The 22,748-nt window shown below is 46.6% G+C and overlaps 1 protein-coding gene across 1 annotated transcript; it reads right to left on the bottom strand.

Annotated features, from left to right (window-relative positions):
- Nucleotides 1-16,020: 16,020 nt before the first annotated feature.
- On the bottom strand, nt 16,021-22,102 carry SOSTDC1 (sclerostin domain containing 1). Its single transcript, XM_069648603.1, has 2 exons — nt 21,815-22,102; nt 16,021-16,620 (listed from the first exon to the last, which is right to left on the bottom strand). The coding sequence occupies exons 1-2, from the start codon at nt 22,011-22,013 to the stop codon at nt 16,172-16,174; spliced, it is 648 nt and encodes a 215-aa protein (XP_069504704.1). The 5' UTR covers nt 22,014-22,102; the 3' UTR covers nt 16,021-16,171.
- Between the last annotated feature and the right edge of the window lie 646 nt (nt 22,103-22,748).

A 22,748-nucleotide genomic window follows, 5' to 3' on the forward strand; every position in this document is an offset into this window, starting at 1 on the left:
CTGAGCTAGGTGCATGAATGACAAAACAGGGATGCGCTTTTTTAAAAAACAAACAGGATTTCTTTACACTAGGGTTTGACTATGAAGAAGTATATACTACACGGGAGCACAGCCACTAGACCAGGACACCTCTGGATCAAGTTTTTGCCTGCCGAGGAGCTTGCCTTCTTCAGGTGAAATATATCAGCGCAAAGATATGTTTAACAATACTATTGCAGGAAGAAGATAGTAGGGATGAGATCGAGAGTTCAGGCAATTCAAAATAATTCTAACAATGCAGTTCTGGATGTAAGAGAGGATGGATTTGAGATGGGGATTGACTATGGATAGTACATCGGCCAGTGACACAGTTCTATAATCTGGATACTCACTATATGTATTTGAACAGAACCGCCAGGAATTCTGGTCAGTCAAGATTTCTAGACAGTAATTCTGCTGGGCACACCGGACTGGACAGGCTGCTGGGCACACCGGACTGGGACTGGGTCTGCAATGGCTCTCTGGTCACAGCACAGCACGGCACAGGATTGGGTTTAATCTGCCCTTCTCGGTTCTGAGATAATTATTTAGCAGGAAAGCAGTTACAGCACAGCCTGGCTGTTCTTTGGTTCCCCTTAGACGTCTGGGGTAAATTCCGGTTTCTGGAATTTTAAGGCATAGCTGAGAATGGGTCAGCTATAGAGTAGGCTTTTCTGCTTCGCCAAGTTTCTGGAGTCTGGAGCAAGGAATAGGAATGGATCTCCTTCAGGGTGCTTCGCCAGCAATTGGTTAGTGGGTGAATCTGTGTGTCTTTCTAAGTCCTCAGCTGTCTCTATTTATGCCTTTGATAAAGGGGTGTGTATGCTGAATTATCCTAAGCGCACCCCCTTGGCAAGCTATAGGTTAGAGTCTCTTCTCTCCCTTGATTGCAGGAGAAAACAGGGTGTCACCATGATGATGTGGTTTTATGAGGCAGAACACCCTCCCCTTTTTCTTTTGAACATAAAATCTACTTTTGGTATAATACATATTTAGATGTGTGCAATCTTTATAACAATAACATACATAGATCATATATTTTGTGGAGCAAATACTCTTCCAAGCCCCGTCGCTGTAGGATTTTGGGTCTGGATTTGACACAATTTCACACTTTTTGTCCATGACACAATATCTAATTTATCCAAAGTTTGTACACATGTGCGCATTGTATATGGGCATACGTGTGTGAAGTTTCATGCTTCTGACACAAATACATTTGCTGCAAAACCAGAATTTTCACTGTGCCTTCCCAGAACATCGCACAGAGTTCTGGCATCTCTTAAAATGTGCACCCAAAAATCACATTAACAATGCTGTTAATTCTATAATTATTACAAATTTGCACAGTCATTTATCAGTCTTTTTAAAAGTATGCTTTCTGTGCTTGTGAATCCACAAATGGTTGTCTGTCCCCGCCTCCTTTTCCTCCTGGCAGATCTGAAGCAATCTGTCCCCTTCCTTCTGGGAGAGGCCATTTTTAACACTTCACAATCTGCATATCCTTTCAGCCAGAGAAAGTCCATTGTCCCCTCTGCTGCAGCACAAGATCTCCTCCCCTGATCTAATTCTCACAAAGGTGTGATTTCTTGGCCTTGGTGGGAAGCAGAAGGGAGATGCCTTTTGTTGGGGGAAGCTGTGGAACTGGCTTGGTGGCTTTGAGTTGAGCTTAAATTCAATGTCATTTTATTACATTTTTCTTGGTTTAAAACAAAACTTGCAGTTTTCAAACAAGCAGCTAGAACTCTTATTCCAGCTTCTAAACCATGGAAATTACATAATTACAACCTAGGTTCCTCTTGATAACAGGTCACTTAGTTTCCAGACATTTGATTTCAATTGCACAAGTTTAAACTTCTGATGCAAACTACTGACAGCTGTCATACAGGCGGCCGCTGGTACTGCGCCCATATTTTGACAGATTTCACAGGCAGGCAAACTTGTGCTGTGGGTGTTTTGATAACCAATTCAGCTTTCCAGGATATTGCCATTTCACAATGATTTCTTGAATTCAGTAAGATGTGACACCCAGCAAGAAGATTGGATGTTTGTGGGTGTTTTGGACCAGCATTCTGTATTTTCAGCAACCAAGAAAAAGGATTTAAATGCAAGATCTCGGATTTCTTTCAGTAAAGCACTGCTTTTCATGTGTGCTCCATTTTTACTGGTTGGGCAGCCCAATTACATGTTTCAGAAGTGAGGTCTCCGTTCCACCACTGACCACATGCATGGTAGATTTGGCAGCCATCTTTTTGTGCTTTGTAGAGCGCAAATTCCATAGGTTTTGGCACGCATAGGGGTTTTGCAGCCATTTTGATGATTCTGGCATCATCAGCACACAGTGATGCTGCAGGGCAGAGCATAAGTGGGTTAATGCATCCCACAGTTTGGGAATTACTTTTCTTAATCAAATCAATAAGAAGTTAGGGTTTAGTAACACAGATGAGGGAAAGGTCATCGCAAAGATAGTTCTAACAATACTATAGTTCTGAATAAAATATGGGATGGGTTTGAAATTGGGATCATACAATGCAGATGTATTATGGGTCACTGTTCTTCCTATTAATACTTACAGAATAAGTTATTAAATTGGACCGTCAGTTCTGGTCATGGATTGGGTCTGTCAAGGAAGTACAGCACATCAGGCGAGGGACTGGATCAGCTAAGCCGGTCACCGGATTTGCACAGTATCTGCCCTCCTTGTTTCTGGGTATTTCAAATCAGCTGGATAGCGAGTTCCTCAGGCAAGCCTTGTGGTAGCAAGCCAGAGAGTTTCAGGATACTCGTTCAGAAGGCCTTCCCACACCACAGCGTTCCACTGGGTTGTGAGAACAAGTTTGAGGATTTAGGCCTTGCTGAAAGTCAATAGTTCTCTACTGCTTGGCAAAGTTCTTGGCATCTGGATCTGGAAGGATGTTAAAGCTGGATGTAGAATGCTGGAACAAAGTGCTTCGCCGGAATCAGGAAAGTGAGTGAATCAGTGAGTCCCTATGTGTTGTCAGCTGCCTCTATTTATCCTTTCAAATGTCATCACAAAAGGGGTGTATGGGCCGGCTTCGCTAAGCTTGCCCCTGTGAACTGGGATTGGATCAGGACCTCATCTCTGCATTGTATCTGAGTTATTGGATCAAGGCCGGATGATGTCACATTCATGGTTTAGCTTTACAGTCCTTATAAACCTCCCCTCAGCCACTAGTGTCAAAATCAGATTTTATCCTAAATACATATTTCTAAATCGGTCACCTCTACACAAATCACACACAAAGATTCCATATTTTATGTAGCATCTGTTTATCAAAATCCTACAGCTGTGGGATCTTGTTTCACCTTTCTACAGAATTGTGTCCTTTTCGCCATGAACACATTTTCCAAATTTTCTGCAAATGCTCACAAATGTGTGTGTTTAACATAGGAATGTGTGTGTAAATTTTCACAATTCTATCATTAATACCATTCACATAAAACAATGTATATTGTCATTCCTGTCCAGAATATGTCAGTTCTACCGCCTCTTAAAACGTGCAGCTAAAAATGTAACTAACAACTCTGTCCTTTTTTATATTTTCTACCACTTTGAATAACAAGTTATGAGTCTCTAAAAATTGTTCATTGTTCATTCTTAACAGCAAATGGTCTGTCCCTTTGTCTCTCCCTGTAGTCCAGGAGTAGCCCCCTCCTTTGGGGAATTCCTTCCAGGAGCAGTTTATGACCCTTTCACATATCTGTTTCCTGGGCTGGAGGATCTGCCATTGTTCATTCTCTTTTTGTAGACAAAAGTCTGGCTTAACCCACATTATCATCTGCCATTGAGTTTCTGCTGAGAGGATTCCCTCCCCTTGGGAGAAACCTGTTTTTCCACTCCAGCCAGGCTGATTTATTCTTAATTTCTTAAACCCAGCAGAAAACAAACTTGTTGCATCAAACATGAATACATTACTTTCTTATCTTTAAATCTGTGGGATAAAAAACACAACTGAGATCTGTATTCCTTTTAGCAACAATCCTTTTATGTTTGCGAATCCGGCAGACTTTAAGTTTAGATACTTTGAGGTTTCAACAGGAGCTCATGTGACAGCTGTCATTCACAGGTAGCCCAGTGTACTGCACACAGATTTTGACAGGAGCTGTCAGTTTACAGACAATCCAGTTTGTCTGAGGAAATGTTTTGCTCCTTACAATTTAGAACTTTGTATATTCACCATGCTTCATTAGATTCCATGAACTTTAGAGCCAAGTAAGATTTTGAGTGTTGAGAAGTGTTGTGTATAGGCATTTTGGAGTTTTTGGCAACAAAGCAAATGTCATTTATAGGCACATTTTGGAGTTTCATTTGCAAAGTGCCGCTTCTCTCTCTGCACTCTGTTTGCTGGTCATGGAGCCCACTGGCACATTTTCTGCAGTGTGCTCTCTATCCCCCCACGCATGCACCATGGGTGGTAGGTTGTGCATCCATCTTTTTGTGCATTTAAGCGCACGGTTTTGGAAGTTTTTGGCGCGCACAAGAGTTTTGCCGCCATTGTTGCTGTTTGTTGTGCCGTAACTATAAGAATGATGCCGCATCAGATAGCGAGTGGGTCAATAGATCCCACAATCAATTCCATGTGAATATTAACCATGTGTGATGTATAGAATTTCAGTTAGAAGGAAAACCATGACTCTGGCCTTCTCATAATTCCAAGGAAATGTAAATTTGGTGAGGTGATAGGCTGTGATATTAGTGTTTGAATTGTAAAATACCATATTTTTCACTATTTCGGCTCAGGAGCAAATTGCGAAATACAATAGCTCCTCCGAGGAATGGTGTGATGAAGTGAAATTAGTATTCCCTGATTCACCATAAAATATAGAATTAAAAAATATATATGTTCATGCAGTTGTCTGGAAAAACCTAGCTGCCATGTAGGGAGAGTTTAAGAATACCAAAATTATAAACAAACATGTAATTTTGTAGTGATGCATTTTTCTCCTCCCTTCAGTCTCCATAATCCACACGTCCCAGCTCCTTGTCCTATCAGCAGGCAGTGGGCGGCATTGGTGGGAGAGGGAGGAAGAGAGGTAGCCAATCCAAACCATGGGAATGTTGATAATGTGTAACTGTCATCAGCACTATATAATATCAATTTCCTATCTGAGAAGGGATTTGAGTGAGGAACAACTAATCCGAGAGTCAAGGCGAGCTACCAAACCACTGGGGTACCACCTTGCCAGGAAAAAAGCTGTCTTCGTGGAGAGGCTTTAAACCTTGCAGGGGAGGTAGAGACAGGAATAACTAGAAGCTAACCGGGCCTCACATTGGAGGAGTCAGATGAGGTCTGAGTGCTGGTGACTATCCTTGACAGAAGCCTTTGGCCAGATTTGTGCTTTCCCATGATGAGTGTGCTGTTTTCCTGAGTGCCCAATAACCAAGGTCTCCCATGTAAGAAGATAGATTCAGATGGCAAGAAAAATATGAGGGGATTCTGCCAGCCTTCATCTCCTTCTTGCCTTGCATAGTGGGTTGAGGGGGCAAAACTGTGCAACTCCTGGCCATATTTGACTAAAAAGATAACTCAATTAATACCTCACAGAAGAAAACCCTATCCACTGTTACGCTCATCTGGTCGTTGTGGGGGCGTTGGGGCACGGTTGGAGACCTCCCTGGACTTGGCTCCCCTGGATCGGACTTCTTCCCCAGCTGCTGTAGTGTGGGCTGCTCTGGTTGCTGGCACTGCCCCTGAGAGAATATGAGAGGCAGTGAGAATGCTGTGGTTGGATTGTGATTTCCCTCGAACCCTTCGTTCCAGAATGCGGTGAGCATGCGTTTACCCATATAGTCTCACCTGTTTTCTTGTGAGGATGTGCTCTCCGTCCTGCTTCTCATCAGCAGGGGCACCTCTGATGGACCTAGTTGCTTCACTGGTCCGTGTGTGTGGTGGCCCAGACCGGCTGCGACTGAACCACTTTGAAGGTAAGTGTTCTTAACAATGATTATTGTCCGTATCCTTTTACAATGTCTTTTTCCCTTGATTATTGTTCATAACCCTTTTGCAATGTCTTTTTCCCGTGATTATTGTTCGTAACCATTTTGCAATGTCTTTTCTCTCCCCAATAGGTGTGAAGATGGAAAATCGGAGTTGTGGTGTTGGGAGCGAGTCCAACTGGTGCCGGAGGGAGTTGCGGAGCTCCCAATTAGGAGGTAAGTTGGTTTTCAAGGTGGAATGCTAGGCTTATGTGTTGCACGGCCAAGCGTAAGATATTTATGCAGTCTCTAACCTTGTGTGTCCTTTTCTCTTGCAGGTATGACCTGGCGCCATCAGACGGGAAGCAGCTATCCGATGTCCTGCTAGCGGTTACTGGATGGATAGATCCGTGAGGATGCTGGGCGAGAAGAAGAGTTCCCGCATAGCTAAATGCCTTGAATAGGTGAGGATGCGCTCCGACTCCGATGACAATGGGAATCAGGTAAGATGCGATGCACTGCCGGCGATGGGATTGCCGGAGACAGGTAAGATGCGCGTCCGGCGATGGTGTTGCTAGAGTCAGGTAATTTGCGCGCCAAGATGAAGTGTTGGAGTCAGGTAAGCTGCACTTCAAGCGGTGGTGTGGCTGGAATCAGGTAATGTGCGCGCTGAAAAGATGTACTGGAACCTGGCAAGATGCGCGTTGAGATGATGAGCTGGAAAACAGGTAAGAGTGCTTTAGGCGACGGTAAGCATTACGCTGCAGAAGGCAGACTAACACAAACTGCTTGCATGCGGGTGGGGCTGGCTTAAATAGCCTGGTCCCAGCCACTCCCCTTTGGGCCCGCGTTGTGGCTCCACCTTGCCAAACCCAGAGACTGCTGCATGTGCTCCCCAATGTTTCCTAATGGCCAGGCCTGGCCTGGATGCACATGCCCCAGACACAAAGTGTGCAGAGCACACTTTATCATGTGCCTGACGCCAAAGGCGCCAGGACTGGGTCCATTTGGACCCTTTAGCTGGTAAAGATAGTGGCCCTTGTCCAGTGGCCATGACATTCATTTAAATTGAATTGTGTTGCAAACTATCTGCCTTAATCCTGTCCATTTAATTGTGGGTGAGAGGGCAAAACTGTGTAGACCCTTAGCACATTTAATTAAAGTTAATTCAATGAATTCCCGTATAGAAAATATTGCGGGATGAGTTGTACCTGTGTTGTTGTGGTAACTGAAAGTCTATTAGAAATACATGTCCATCAATTGATGAAATTAAGTCGAAGTTGTGATATTGTATTGTGCTACAGAGTTGGTGGCTGCTGTCCTTGTGATTGATATACTATTCATTGTAGTACAATTTAAATACATATATATATATATATATATATATATATATATATATATATATATATATATATATATATATATATATAGTAATACCATACACTGGCCTGGTTCCTAGCTTATTGGTGCTACAGAGTGTATCTGCTGAATGGTATTATATAGGTTGGGGGCCTCACTAAAGTTAAATTTGCTAAGCGCTTTGTTGTGCGCCACCTTGCTTGGGGTGGGAAAGCAACTCCTTGGGTTGAGAGTGACGGTCCAATAAACCGTGACAGATGGTGAAAAAGAAGAGTGTAACAAAGGGCCTTTGCCACCACCTCTACCGTACAGACCCACCAGGATATTGCGGCATTAATTATTTTGCGGCATAACAATTGCATGTTTTGTAACACAAAATTGCATTTATTGCTGCATTTTCGCAGGGCTTCATAATCAGGCAAAAATGCTACAATAAATGCAATTTTGTGCTGCAAAACCTGCTTTTTTTATGCCGCAAAATGTTTCATGCCGCTAGGAGAGGGAACAAAATTGGAACACTGAGAAGTAAGAGAAGTAGGCATGGCAATGTCTAAAGGAAAGATCCAGGTCTCAGTGAGACAAAGAACCTGCATATTAAGTCAAATGAAAGTATCTAAGATTATATATGAGTTATAGCAAACTGAACAGGCATTATTTAACCCAGAGTGAGAAAAGACAGGCAGTAGCTAGGGGTAGAAGACTGAAAGAGCTGACTGAAAGAGCAAGGATGTGGCATGAAATAGTACAAGCCAAATATTTTACATTACTGCCCCAACCAGCAACACACAGGAACAAACATGAATTGAGAAAGCCCTGTGCCCTTAGAGGAGGACGCCCAGAGCGAGGATGCCCAAGATGAGAAGAATAAATAGGTATGGCAGACATGTGCCAAGTCATGTGAACAGTCAATGTTACTGGAGACAGGCGAGGCTGTACAACAGACTGCAGCGGAGATCTTCTTTCTGCCCGCTGAGGTGGTGAGATCTGGGAGGTGCGCAGTGGCAGGCAGAAGGAACCGCCAGGGTGATATCTGGTAGGTGGACACTGGGGAACAGGATCAGTCCTCTCTTCAGGCACAGTGGTCAAGTGACACATTACATGACCAGTCAATATTCCTAGAGGTAGGTGTGGCTAACCCATGGTCTGCAGACTGTGGCAGTGATCTTATGTCTGCCCACTGAGGTTGTGATACAGCACAAGGCCTGGCAGGATGAATGTCAGTGGTGACAGCTCGTAGGTGAACACTGGAAAACAGGTCTGAGCCGTTAGTCAATGCTGGTGGTCAAGTGACAGGTCGTGTGGCCAGTCAATATTCCTAGAGGTAGGAAGAGCTAACCCGTGGCATGTGGCATGCAGTGGGGATCTTCTTTCCACCCTCTGAGGTGGTGAACAAGTACAAGTGCAAGCAGGAGGAACATCAACGGTGAAAGAAAGTGTTTTTTTCCAGAACGGCGTTCACGTGACAAGTCACGTGATCAATCACTGTTATTGGAGGTCAGTGGGGCTATCCCATGGCCCCCGGACTGTGGCAGAGGTATTATTTTCACCCACTGACATGCTGAGACAGTGAAAGGGTAGGTAAAACGAGCCTCGCAGGTGACTATTGCTACGTGTACACCAAGGAACAGGCTTGGTTCTTTTTTCAGGGTGATGGTCACGTGAAAAACCACATGACCAGTCAATGTTCCTGGAGATAGTCTGGGCTAACCTGCGGCCAGATGGCTGTGGCAATGCTCTCCTTTCCATCCGCTGAGATGGCAAGACAGTAAATGTTCAGTTAGGATGAACCTCACAGGTGATAGCTGGTAGGTGAACACCAGGGAACAGGCTCTGTCCTTTTTTCCAGGGCGGTGGTCACATGAAAAGCCACATGACCAGTCAGTGTTCCTGAGGGAAGACTGTGTTAACCAGCGGTCAGGTGACTATGGCAATGCTCTTCTTTCCACTGGCTAAGGTGGTGAAGCAGTGCAAGGGCAGATAGGAGTAACGTCAAGGTTGACAGCTGGTAGGTGAACATCAGAGAACAGCTGAGCTCCTTCTTCTGGGAAGGTAGCCACGTGATGTGACCAGTCAATGCCCCTGGAGGTAGACAGGGCTAACCCATAGCCCCTGAGCCTGTGACTGTGGTCTTCTTTCTGCCCGCTGAATTGGTAAAACAGTGCAAGGACAGGCAGGAGAAACATCACAGGTGGTAGGTGAACACATTGGAACAGGCTTGGTCCTTTCATATGGGATGAGGTAACCTGACAAGTCAGGTGACAAGTTAATGTTCCTTGAGGTAGGTGGGGCTACCCTGTAGCTTGTGGCAGTGATCTTCTTTTGGCCCACTGAGGTGATGGGACAGCTCAAGGGCAGGCAGGACGAACATCAAGATTGACAGCTGGTAGGTAAATACTAGGGAATCGACTCTGTCCTTTTTTCCATGCCGGTGGTCACGTGACAAGTCACGTCACCAATTAATGTTCCTGGAGTTAGGCATGGCTGACCTGTGGCCATTGGTCTGTGGCAGAAATCGTCTTTCCACCAGCTGCGGTGATGAGACAATGCAAGGGGAGGCTGGATGAACATCAAGTGTGACAGCTAGTAGGTGAACACTGCAAAACTCGATACTTTCTTCCATGGTGGCGGTCACAAAACAAGTCACATCACCAATCAATGTTCCTGAAATTAGGTGGGGCTGACCCATGGTCTATGGTGGTGATCTTTTTTCCTCCTGCTGAGGTGGTGAGACAGCATAAGTGTAGGGAGGAGAAACTTCAAGAGTGACAGCTGGTAGATCAACATTGGGGATCAGCCTCTTTGCTTTCTTTCGATACAGTGATCACAGGACATGTCACGTGACTAGTCAATATTCATGGAGATAGGTGGGGCTAACCTGTGGCTGGTGAACTTTCTGTCTGCTGAAGTGATGAGATGCCATGGGCAGGTAGGAGGATCCTCAAGGGTGACAGTTGGTAAGTGAGCACCAGAGAACTGGCTCACTCCTCTCTTCAGGGAAGGGGGTCATGTGACAAATCACGTGACCAGTCAATGCTCCTGGTGGTAGGCAGGGCTAATCCGCGTCTTGCAGCTGTGATCTTCTTTCTGAATACTGAGTTGGTGGGATAGCACGGGGGCAGATCGGAGGAACCTAGGTGAACACAGGGGAACAGGCTCACTACCTTCTTCCAGAACAGAGGTCATGTGACAAGTCGCGTGACCAGTCAATGTTTCTGGTGCTATGTAGGGCTAACCCGTGGAACACTACCTGTGGCGGTGATTATCGTTCTGCCTGCTGAAATTGTGAGACAGTGCAAGGGCAGGAGTTGGAATCTCAAGGGTGACATCTAGTAGATGAACCTTTCTTCTGGGAGGTGGTGACGTGACAAGTCATGTGACCAGTCAATGTTCCTGTAGGCAGGCAGGGCTAACCCGCAGCCCATGGTCGTGCTCTTCTTTCTGCCAGCTAAGGTGGTGAGACAGTGCAAAGGCAGCAGGGGGAACCTCGAGGGTGACAGTTGGTAGGTGAACACTTCTTCTGGACGGCTGTCAGATAAGTCACATAACTAGTCAATGTTCCTGGAACTAGCCCTCTGGCTATGATCTTCTTTACGTCCGTTGCTGTGGTGAGACAGCACAAATGCAGGACGGAGGAACCTCAAGGCATAGTTAACCAGCGGCCCAAATCCTGCAGCAGTGTTCTTCTTTCTACACACTGCTGTGGTAAAACAACGCAAAGACAGGCAGGTGGAACCTCAAGTGTAACAGCTGGTAGGTGGTAGGACAGTGTTTTCAGAGATGACATCATGCCTCTGAGTTCTTTGCCTCTGACTGGCCAATGAAGCTGCAGCCAATCAGAGCAAAGGGCTCCAAATGTTATATGTATCACACATTTTGGATGATCCAGCTCAAGCTGAACAGGACAATAGTTTGTCGCTTCTGTATTCCTATCTCCTGTCAAATCCTGCATCAGGATATGAGTAGCCATTTCTGTAAGCTAAGTGATGAGTGGAGTAGGTACATCGAGCAGACCCTTAGTAATGGTGCATTTTGATTGGTAACCAAATCCCCTATGGTCACTTCGAGTTTAAGAGAACACACAATTGTACATTCTTTAGCAGGGGTCAGCAACCAGTGGCTCTCCATAACGTTTGGAACACAACTCCCAAGATACCCAACCATTCACTGGGCTTGCTAGGGCTGATGGGTTGTAGTCCAAAACATTGTTGTAGACCAGTGCACTATAGCAGAACTATCTGGGACCATTTTTTACCAGTGTGGACATGTTCATGATGCATGTTCTTTGTCCCAATATTTATAAGTATCCAACGTGCAAGTTAGTGAAGTGAGCACTAGCTTTAAAAGCAAGCATTGAAAATGACAATAGTTTTGCCCTTTGTGTGGTGAAATCATTTTCTGTTTTCGCTTATGTAGACCCACTTAGCCACATGGGAAATATGTCGAGGTGAATGCAGGCAGGATGGGGAGAGGATAGAGTGTGGTAGGGGTGGATGAAGGAATGAATGTGAGGCTCAGTGGATGAATGAGAGTGAGGGAAGGTATATGAATGGCTGAGTAGAGAATGGATATTTTAGCATAAATATGGAGGAATAGACTTTGGCACTTGTGGGATAGAATGTGAAATTGATTCATGAAAGAAAGTGTAAGGATGAATGATTATTTGAGGTTTAATGGATTTGTGTGAAATAGCAGGATCGTGAGATGATTGGATGGAGAGAGGAATGGGTGGAATAATACATAGGTTTGCATCTGGAGGCATGAATGTATGATTGAATAAACATCCAAGGATGGAATGAACGAATAACACATTGTAAGCGTGTGAGAATCAATGAAAATGTGAAGATAAACGAATGAATGAATGTGAAGATATGTGGATGATAAGTGAATGGGTTTCATGATGAGTGGGTACTGTGGAGAGAACACAAGCGGAGAGGAGGAAACAACATTCGGGAAGAAATAAGTTCATGGAGGAGGTGGAGGAAAGTGAGAATAGAGCACAAGGGGAACAAACTCTTGCGGAGGAGCACTCACAGACAGTGAGAGAGCGAGTGCACGAGGGAGAGAGAGTGGACCTGAGGAGTTAGGAAAAGAAAGCATAAGGGGAAAGTGTCAGAAAGCACATAGGGGAACAGGAAGTTGTGGGTGAGTTCGGAGGGGGAGAAAAAACATACAGCGAGAAAGAGCACACATGATGCGAGTGCATGAGAACATGCAGGTTAGGGAGGGTGTGCATAGCGAGAAAAAAGAGCGCCCATAGAGGGGAAAAGCAGCTGGCGTCTGCTGGCCCCTAGCAGCTCTGGGTGACTTTGACCAGGTGAGTACTGAGGTACAAGTACTACAAGGTAACAAGAAGCAGGGTGACAGCAAAGAGGAGGAAGAGAATGCAAGAGAGAGAGAGAGAGAGAGGGGTGGAGCAAGAGAGAGGGGGAGAGAGGGAGAGAGAGAGAGACAAATAGACCATACAATGGGACAGAGTGTGCACTGGTAGAGAGAGTGACAGCACAGGGGAATGTACGAAAGTGCAAAACACAGGAGGCGAGAGAGTATCCACTTGGGTCGGCAGATGGTAAAGCTAAAGACAAGGAGATGTAAATCAGTGAATGAAGTGTGCAGGAACTGACGAGTCCAATATTCCTTTTCTGATGAAACACCAATCCCTCCTTTATCTTGCTCATGCAGCGCACAGTCCCTGGACTGTGGCAGAAGATGCCGTTTCTTTATAAAGGTTCCCCACGGGGATTTGAACTGTGCTCTGAAGGTAATGTACTGGTATCGTAGCTCGCTGAACTATCTTCCTAAGACACCATTGCTTCAGTTCATTTTGATTGGTTGCATGGGACTATAATGCTCATATCTGAGCTGCTATACAAAACTGCACCGCTAATCCGCCTTTTCCTTCAGCATTTACACATCATTAAAGTTAAATTGCTGCAGGCAAAGCTGTGTGAGTGCAATGAGGATGGCCGTGGTGTTTGGCATATTCCTTAAGGGGTGTGAATGGTTTCTAGGGAGGTTGTAGAGAGTGCAGGCAGTGCAGCCGAAGCCCTTTATCTCAAGGGATGAGTGAGTTCAGAGGCAGGCCAAGGAGTAAGCACAAGCAGTACTCTAGTTTGCTGAGGGTGGAGATTGGGGTTTTTGAAGAGTGACAAATAAGACATTCAATCATTTTCCAAATGTTGGGAAGGTTAATGCGAGAAGCAATGGTGGTTGTGGTGATGAATTGCTGCAGTCGGAGGTCCCTATCAAAGAGGACCCCTAAATTATGAGCGAGGAAGCAAGAAGTTCAGACAGGCAGCAGATAGAAGAGGGAAGGGGTGACATTAGAAGACAGGAGTAAAATTATTTCTGCTTTTTAAGAGTTCAGCATGAATAAACAGAGAGCCATCCAGTGACATATGGAAGTGAGACAGTTGGTTGTCCATTCTGAGAAGGCTGTGGTGGGGGGTTGGACTGGAGAAAAAGATGTAAGTGTCCTCAGCAAAGAGGTAACAACAATATCCAAATAATGAGAGAAGTCTTCCTAGGGCATGGGTATAGAGGGTGAAGAGCAGTGGTCCAAGGAATGATTCTTGCGGAACACCAACACGGCGAGGGGTTCGATTGGGGGTTTGCGATTTCCAGCTGATTAAGGGAGCAAACTTTTCAGGTACGAGGCAATCCAGGCGAGAGCAGATTTGAAAAACCCAAGCTCCTGGAGAGTGAGGAGGAGAGAGGGTAGTCAACAGTGTGGAACTAAGGCCATGGTAAAACCTGTGTGTAGTTTGGCTCTGCAATATACTGACATTCTAATTCTGCCTGTTGGGCAGGGTAGGCTGAAGGGAGACAGGCACTCAAACATCAGCATGAAATGAACGTGTCGTATGTCATCATCCGAAACCTCACTTTGTGGCAACTGGGGGTGCAGAAGTAAGTCTGCATGAGAAACTTTTCAGGTACTTTCTGCAGTAGCGTTCATGTTATACCATGCAATGGTCACTGCCGGGTACAGAACTTACTTTTGGAGTGGAGTGACAGAGGCATTCATCCAAACAGGTGTTCTCTGAATGACACATGTCGCAGTCAAGCAAACAGACAGAAGGGATGTATGCTCAACAGGTAGAAAACATCAAACCAAAGCCCTATACTTGAATGCAAAACCCTTACCTACAACAATATTAAGACCAGCCACCTTTCAAACTACTTTAATCAGTGGCACTGCAATTAACATGTTAACTTGTGGTGGTTAAAGCAGTGGGGAATTTGCGTTGAGTGTTTCAGTGGCATAGCAATGAAGATGCCAGGGGAGTTGCTAGGCGGGGGGCTAAGGGGCTATAGCCCCTGATCTTTTGGTTGTAGCCCCGGATAGAATCTCAGAAGCTACAGCCAAAAGACTAGCTAGCCCCCAGTCCCAACAGTTCCCGACATCAGCTGAGCCCCGGGTCTTTTCCAGACCTAGCAACTCCCCTGGAAGATGCCCAGTGTCTGCAGATGAGGTGCCTTATCTCACTTTTTCTTCAAAATCAGAGTTTACAAAAATGACTTTCTAAAAATCCTGCACAAAAGGCTACCTTGCTGCAGTGGGTGGCAGAGCTGGAAAGGAAAGGAGGGTGGCCAGCGGGTGAACCTAAGGAAATTATTCAACCAAAGCTAACATTTTGACAGGGGGTGTTAAATTAAGTGGACTGTTTAAAGAATTTAGGCAGGCTTTTTCAAAACATGATGAATTTATTAGAGATGTATATGTACAATTGTAAAAAAGAAAAATGGCATTGAAGAAACACACCGAAATCTGTTATATACAAAAATGTACATTGTAATCTAAACTAAAATGGTGCAAAACAAAAAAAAACACTGTACATAAAAAAAAATCAAACATAAAAACATCTTAAATAATTCAACTGATAAATAAATAACCGAGCTTGTCTTTTCAGCTGATGTCATGCATTATGTAGCTTTAAGGTTCAGCGGTCAAGGAGTAATGTACTGCAAATGCATCTTGGCCACAGGATTGGATTTGCTCAACATCATACCCAAAGGGAGAGTGACTTATTCCAAGCGGGCAAGAGGGAGAAAGACATGTTACATCATGGTCTGTTTCTGACGTTAATGTCCAATGTCATTCTTGATTTACAGTATAATGTACTTAAGAAGGCTGTACAAAGCATCAACGGGCCAATACTATAATGAAGGCGAGCATACAAGTCTAAGTGATCCCAGATCCTGCAAGATCACGTGGAAGATTTACAACTTAACAGGCATACCTTAGGGGTACTTTACTCTGTATAATATGCCAGAAATCCCCCCATATTGTTTCACCGGCATTGCCCATTTTAACATTCAGGTTTGCCTCTGATAATCAAGGCTCTGTTGGATTCCTTGTTCCTTGGGTTCCCTCCCCCACATCATTTCTATTACGTGCTTTCCTCCTCTCCATTTCAAAGTGTGCATTACTTTAACATGATTGCAAGTGGCGCAGCATTGCTCCTCATGGTTGGCTGATGACACGTAGTATCTACAGTTCAATATTAATATTGTCCATGACAAGAACTTAGTTTCATGAAGAGGCTAGGTTCCAAATAAGCATTTATCGTGAGAAGAGAAGAGCTTTAGTAATGTTCATTGAAATGCTTTGCCTTTTTACACAGAAAAGGTTGGCATATCCAGGAAGCCGTGGCATCAATGTCAGAAGAAGGTTTTGTGGCTGCAGACCTCCCTGTCCTGAGATGAAGTTATCAGGTCTCTGGCTGGATGAGGAAAGAGTACTGGACCCTGTTAAGTCTGAATTGAACGTGGGTTTAATCCATCAAACTGGGGTAAGAGCTTTGGCTGTTTTAGTTGTTTTTATGCAGTCATATCTGCAAACTTTATCATTAAAAAAAATCAGTTATTGGAGGATTTTCTGGAGTTTCTCTTTTTTGCGTCTGTGCTTGCCGAGTCTTTTCTGTCTCTGTGGTGGTGGGGGTGAGGGTGGTTGGCCTTGATCGGTGGGGCGCCCTCATAGTTGTGGCTGGACTCATTGTGCTGCCTGGTGTACCTCTTGCACTTGCAGGAGGTGACTACGGTCACTTTGTAGGTGCGGGTGGTTCCGTCTTGGCACTGCAGCTGGATGCGCTGGGTTCGGCTCTTGTCATTTACGCATCGCCACTCCTGCGCACTCCGACGACTCCAGTACTTGAGGCCATAACCCCCTCCGATCCAGTTGGGCAGAAGCGGTAAAGGCAGGCACTCTCCGGCACACACCAGCTCCTTGAGTGGGCTGATGCTTGTGCAGTGCCCATCAGAGATGTACTTGGTCGACCTCAGCTCCCTGCAGCCCATTTGATGACGACCTGCAAAGATGAATGACAGCATTAACATTTGAGCATCCATTACCTTGCACAACTGATCTCTATTGCAGCCAAACGTCACACACTATAAGGCTTGAAACCATCAATATGCTTACATGGGCACTCCAAAAGTATGCCATTTCCACAATGCAATGCAGTTTCCAGTCTATGGTGCAATTCCCACTTGGCAATCTATGCCTGCGCTTCCTAATGTCTGTGGCTCAGAGCCTACCAACCCCTAAAGGTGAGACAAACTTTGGTTCCATGTTCGAACATTTAAACCGTTTTGTGACCGACGTTTTTCGATACTTTTCATCTTGCACAAGGAATAATTGCCTCTGTGCAATGGAGTATGTGGAAGACATGTGACCATTGATTTTGGGACCTGCAGAGAAGGGGTGAATCCCGGCGTCAGCACTTCACCAAAACAAAAGCATGCCTTATGTTGTAAATATGTGTAAAGTGAGTAAGCGCATGAAAAAAAGGACTGTGTCGTGTTCCTCTGTCTGACCATTCCCCTGGCTTTAAGTGGGCCGGGGCTAGCTCGGGCCGAGCCCTGGCAGTCTCCACAAAGGGCTCCCGAGCCAGGGCCCTGGCGGGGCCCACCCCGACTAGCTGACACATCTGTCTACAGCCTGTGTAGCCGAAGCGATGTAGTTACACAGGCTGCCTGCAGGTGTCAGCACTTCGAATTACTGACATCTGCAAGCAGACTGTGTAACCATGCAGTGCTTTGGCTACACAGGCTGCTTGATGTCTCTGTACTTAGAAACAGGAGGAGGGCTGGGCTTCCCACCTCTTCTTTTGTTTCCGAGTAAATAGCCATCACTCAGCATGAAGCCCATAACTCGGAAACAAAAGGAAAGCTGGAAAGCCCAGCCCTCTTGAGTACGGAGACATCAGCAGCAGCGTGACCTTTAATTCAAGGAGCCGGTAGTTAAAGCATTGCCTACCACTAGCTCCTTGGATGAAAGAACTGCCTGCTATGTGTGAGCCGGGCACACTGATGTCACACTTTTGGTGCGTCCAGCCCTTTCTTTTGTTTAAAAGGAGGTCCTGGGTGCATAAAAGGTAATAATGCCAGTGCACCCCAGCTCTGCTTCTCTTACCAGCACCCCCAACCTTAAGCGAGGGGGGGCTCTACTTAGGGGGTGTGGCCTAAGTACAGCTACTTAGGCCACACCCCCTCGATTTCTAATTCCACTTAATGCACTGCCATTCCCATCACAATAAGTCAGCTTGTGGGCAAGGATAGGCGCTGGTAATGGGAGGAGTATAAATATAATAATTTATATCAAAATTTCCATCATCTACTCAAATGTATAATATGTAAACCTAATGTAAATAACCTGTATCTGTAACAGCGCCTCGATGCCTCTGGGGTGTTTGTGAGCTTTATAAATGAAATAAATTAATTAAATAAATAAATAACATCCTGCTTTCTTTAAGCTGGTTTTTGCTAAGAGCATACTGTCCGAGGTAGAGTCCTCTGTAAAGAACGCTGCTGCTCCTTGAGGATAGGTCCACACGATAAGAAATGTCCCAAAGATTAACACATATTGGTAACTTGCCAAACAGCACAGGTTGCAAGCATACACCATATAATGAACACCTGACTGCCTTGCATCCTTTCTAACTACAAGCATGCTACTACCTGGCCTGCAGGGTACACACACTAACACCGAGCCAACGCTACACTCCGCTGCACACTGGCTCAAACCATTACTGCTTAGCAGACGTGTAATGTAAAATGAAATCGTTCTCATTTGAAAATTAAATTCCCTCTAAGGGGAAATATTTCATTTCAGGCAAAACAGTTGCCCTGGAATAAGGTCTACTTTGCCACGTTGTTCCAACTGGATGGAAGATGTGTCTTTGGGGCTGGCGGTGAGGGGGTTGGGGGGCATTATTTATACTCGTCGTCATTCTGCAAAGATGTTGGCAGTCTGTAAAAGTGACCCATTCCATAACAATGTGACTCAAAGTCCCACAGATGAAAATCTATCACATAATGAAGAAGGGTGTCCAGTGAAGTATGCCACCATAGGTTCAGACTCCCACCAGGAATTCTTCACGAGTCCCTGTTGCTGGTGATGGTGGGGTGGACAAGGCGGGACATGAGTTTTGTTTTTTTATTTCACCCGGCTGATTCTCCCTTTACAGTGTGTGTACATTCACGTTCTACGTGGAAACTCGGGCATCGCCTGTTCCCTACACCTTGTGAGGATGACTGACATCAAAAATGGTGGGAACCGCACTTGGCTCTTTGGGGGAGAGAGGGTATCATAATAATCGACTACAGTCAGAGGGGCGCAAGGGAGGGCAGCTGTGACTCACTTCTGCGTTGGCACAAGGGAGTGTGTTAGTTATGCCAGAGCTCTCAAGCTCTCCTGAAATCACACAGTGCCCCGTCCCTCCATGTACCCATCCCTAAGAGCACAGCGCCCTCTCCCGCCCAGGTAACAGCTGGGACGGGTCTGGTCTAGCGCACAGGGCAGGCGCGACCCATTTACTAGAGCGGTTTGGTGAAATGAATACCCCCTCTGTGAGGCTGCTCCCGAGGTATGCGGGCCCGAGTAATCTTATAATCACACCACATGTCCTGGGCTCTTCACCCGCCCCTACGCAGCATGGCGGCGCACCGTGCCTCTGTTGAGACGATATGCAGTTGTTGTTTGTCTCCAGTTTTGCAGGCATTAAACTATTTACATGATTAATGTACTGTGGGAAGCCGGCCAAGTTTTGCTTTTATTGGGGATTCCAGCACGGGCCCGGTGCCTTACCCTGCCTGGCTGCCCCTCCTCCGCCGTGGAGCTCTGCATTGTGGGAGAGAGCCGGGCTGGGCCTGCATGGGGAGGTGTTTACAGTAGCCAGAGGCGTCGGGCTCCGGAGCTCTAAGCCCGGAAGTGAAAACAAACCCCGGCTCAGAGGGAGAGCCCTTCATCTGCCTCATAATACTCTGCCTTTCTGGAGTGCAGCAGACAGGCAAGAGTGATGCCTCGGTGTCCATCACTGCCACGCCCTTCCTTTCACCCACCGCACCGCTCCGCTCCCGGGGGAGCTGGAGCCAGGGGGTGAAGGGAAGCAGCGCAGGGCTGTCGCTTTCCCGCCCGCCTCCACACCACACCACACACATACACACAGATTTAAATCAGGTTAAACATCCCGCTCCTTGTGCGACGTGTCATGACACCAGGTTGGGGGACGGAGGGGTGCACCGTGTTAAGCCGACGAAAGGTGCAGTTTGTGTGTCAGGAACATCGCACCGCCTGTATGGAATCTGTTAACTCTGGTTTGAGGGCTGTGCCTATGTTGCTGTGTAAAGCGCCCCACGCTTCTTCGAGTAGTTGGCCTACAACTGAAGCGGATTATTCCTGTATAACCCGGACACCTCTGGCGTGCGGGGTCATTACCAAAGGAGTGTGCAATTGCACACTGTGCGCTTCTCGTGTGTTTCCATCATGAAGGGAACCGCTGCTTCTGATTCAGCTGTGCAGGAAATGCAAGCAGAAGAGACGTCTGTCACGAGAGCTTGCAAAACAAAAAAAAAAACCTGTTTTCCTCAATAAAAGGTATGATCGTTGAAATTTAGTGTAAAGGATGAGATGCGTGAACTGTCTCGCGCGTGTATGTAACATATACGCGCGGGGACATAGTTGCTCAACGACCCGCTGTCGTGGGGGGCACTGTAAGACACATTGGACCAATCTACAACACTGCACGCTGCGAATTGATGGTATAAGTAAAACAAGCAAATCCAGAATCGGGTGTGCTCTTGCCAACAAACAGGACGGGCTACATCTGGCACCACCTCAGCCACCCCTCCTAACCCCCATAACCCTGCTCCCCAAGGCATGGGGGTATTTAGCATCCAGGCTTAATACTGGTGTGCGGCCTGCTCCTTAGAACTCCCTTTCCGATAATTACGAGAAGTCCCAATGAGAGTCCTGATCTCTGGGTTTAAGGTTTGGAACATGAGCAGCGGAGAACATTCTCTTCTCCCCTGTGCACATTGTCATCTGGCGTCTAGTACACACGCTGCTGGTGCACAGTTTAATGCTATGGCCTCTTGCAAGTTTAGCCACTTTGCAATATGCAGGCGACTTTGCACCATGCATGCGTTTCCCGCCAATGCAGGGACATTTTGCATAGAACTTTTCACCGGACGACCAAGGTTTGCACAAACTGGCCAGTTATTTGGTGCAAAATAGTGCGAAAAAGAGGAAATCCTATTTATATGATCTGTAATGTACATTTCACCAGTAAGGTGTCATGCTGGCAAGGTTCTGCCAGATTGTGGCACGTCGTCGTACCCAGCGGCGAAGCAGATTTCCGTACCAGGAGAGACTAAGGGCTCATTGCTAGGCAACAATCAATTTCACTACTTTGCCAGGTGGGACGCAAAAGAACCCGAAAGGGCAACGACGCCCCCGCTGCCCAGCTCAACCACTACACATACCTCGGGACTCCCCCTTGTGTGGAGAGTGTCCCTGTGCTTAGAAGCATCCCTCAGATCCCAGCGATGCGTCCATGTACTTCAACGCGCTCACCCACCCAGGAACCCCTCATCCTAAAAACAGCCCACCTCCATGGCTTTGACAGGATCAGGGTTTCGTCCTCATTATAAAAGTTGGTCGGATCACAGGTGTGTCTGTGGATTGGAAGTTTGAGTCCTCTGAAGGCAGTCTAGCGTCACACAATATAGACAACTGCCATGGCACCTAAAAGTCCCTCTATCAGTTGCAAGTATGTCATGCACAGATGTGTTTGCTTTGCATTCTACGGGCTGTAGCGTTGTAGTTATAATGGACAGTGGAAAAGTACACATGCCACAATGCAAAGACTAAGGTGTAGCCCGGGTGGGCTAGGAGCATCGGATAGGTGGCAACCTGAGCATTTCGTTTAACCATAGCATCTCCGATATTTTTTCTAAAACCCTGGCCTGAGCCGGACTCGGGATTCGAACCTGTTTTGCTTTGCATCGTCCTGTTTCCAAAACAAGCACTTTGCTACTGAGCTATACTACCTATGTTAACTAGAAAGATCCCCTGTCACGAATCTTTGCATACAGTCCTTTGCAACAGGTGCATTGGCCCACCGAACTATCTCATCCTTTAACATTGTTCCTGCCGTTTAACACGTGCCTTCTTAACCTTCTACGGCATCAACATGTAATAAGTGCGGTGTAAAAACCTACTGTGTCGCTCTGCCGGGTCGTGGCCGGGGTGCCTTCCTCCGTGTCGCGCCTGGTTTAAAGTACTGTTGCTGGGGCTGGCCGCGGCCGGCTTATCCACGTGTGAGTAGAGGATCTCGGTGGCATCGTTCTTGAAAGCCAGGCAGTGCCTCAGGAAGATGCAGGCCAGCAAGACACAGCACTGAAGGGTCGGAAGCATCATGGCTCGCTCGGACCGTGCTCAAAAGTCACCACACAAAGTGCCCTCTCCTCCAGTTCCGTCTGCCAGTCTGCCAGCGAATGACTTCCCCGGCTGCTTTCTCTTTATATACCCAGTGGGGCTTGGCATTCATTCAGGTGTGAAGTCCTGACAGGATGCGGAGTGAGCGCAGAGGGGAGGGGCTGGGTCCGCCGGTGACCCCGCACATGCCTTTTACCAATGGAAAAGAAAACGTGCGGGGAGGGAGGGGTTTCCGAAAGAAAATACACGCTCTTCCACAGACGGGTTTTATGAGCAGCGTGCCGCTGCCGCCGGTGATTTGCAGCCATCTGGATGAATCACGCAGAGCCTGGGAGGCTGCGCTCGCACAGCGCGGGCTGGAGCTTTCGTTGTACCGGGACTCCGGGAGGCAACCCCTGGGTTTCACTCGGTCGCTGCAGGGGAGGATGTCTGTATTACATGAACACATTGTGCCTGCCCTTTCCAAACGCCGTAAATACGCGAAACGGCTATGGGGTTGGTGGCATTCTACATATGGTCTCGATGGAAAACATACATGTGCCCAAAAGTGTCACGGAGCAACTCTAGGTTTGTTTTCCGTGGCCTGCACAATAAAGTCCTGGTACGCGTCTCTGTTCCCTAGAATCTCATGCATTCTTCTAAGGCTGACTGACCCACGGTGCCCCAGTCCAAAAGCTCCCCTGCATGTTCCAGCATTTGGCAGTTCAATCTAGCTAT

The sequence above is a fragment of the Ambystoma mexicanum genome, chromosome 2q (assembly GCF_040938575.1).
Source record: "Ambystoma mexicanum isolate Mex_15411 chromosome 2q, UKY_AmexF1_1, whole genome shotgun sequence".
Lineage (NCBI taxonomy): Eukaryota > Metazoa > Chordata > Amphibia > Caudata > Ambystomatidae > Ambystoma > Ambystoma mexicanum.

Excerpts from the sequence above, each read along its gene's own strand:
- SOSTDC1 (XM_069648603.1), bottom strand. The coding sequence starts at position 22,013 with ATGATGCTTCCGACCCTTCAGTGCTGTGTCTTGCTGGCCTGCATCTTC. Across the intron at positions 16,621-21,814 it reads CGACCCGGCAGAGCGACACA|GTCGTCATCAAATGGGCTGC; the intron begins GTAGGTTTTTAC and ends TCATCTTTGCAG.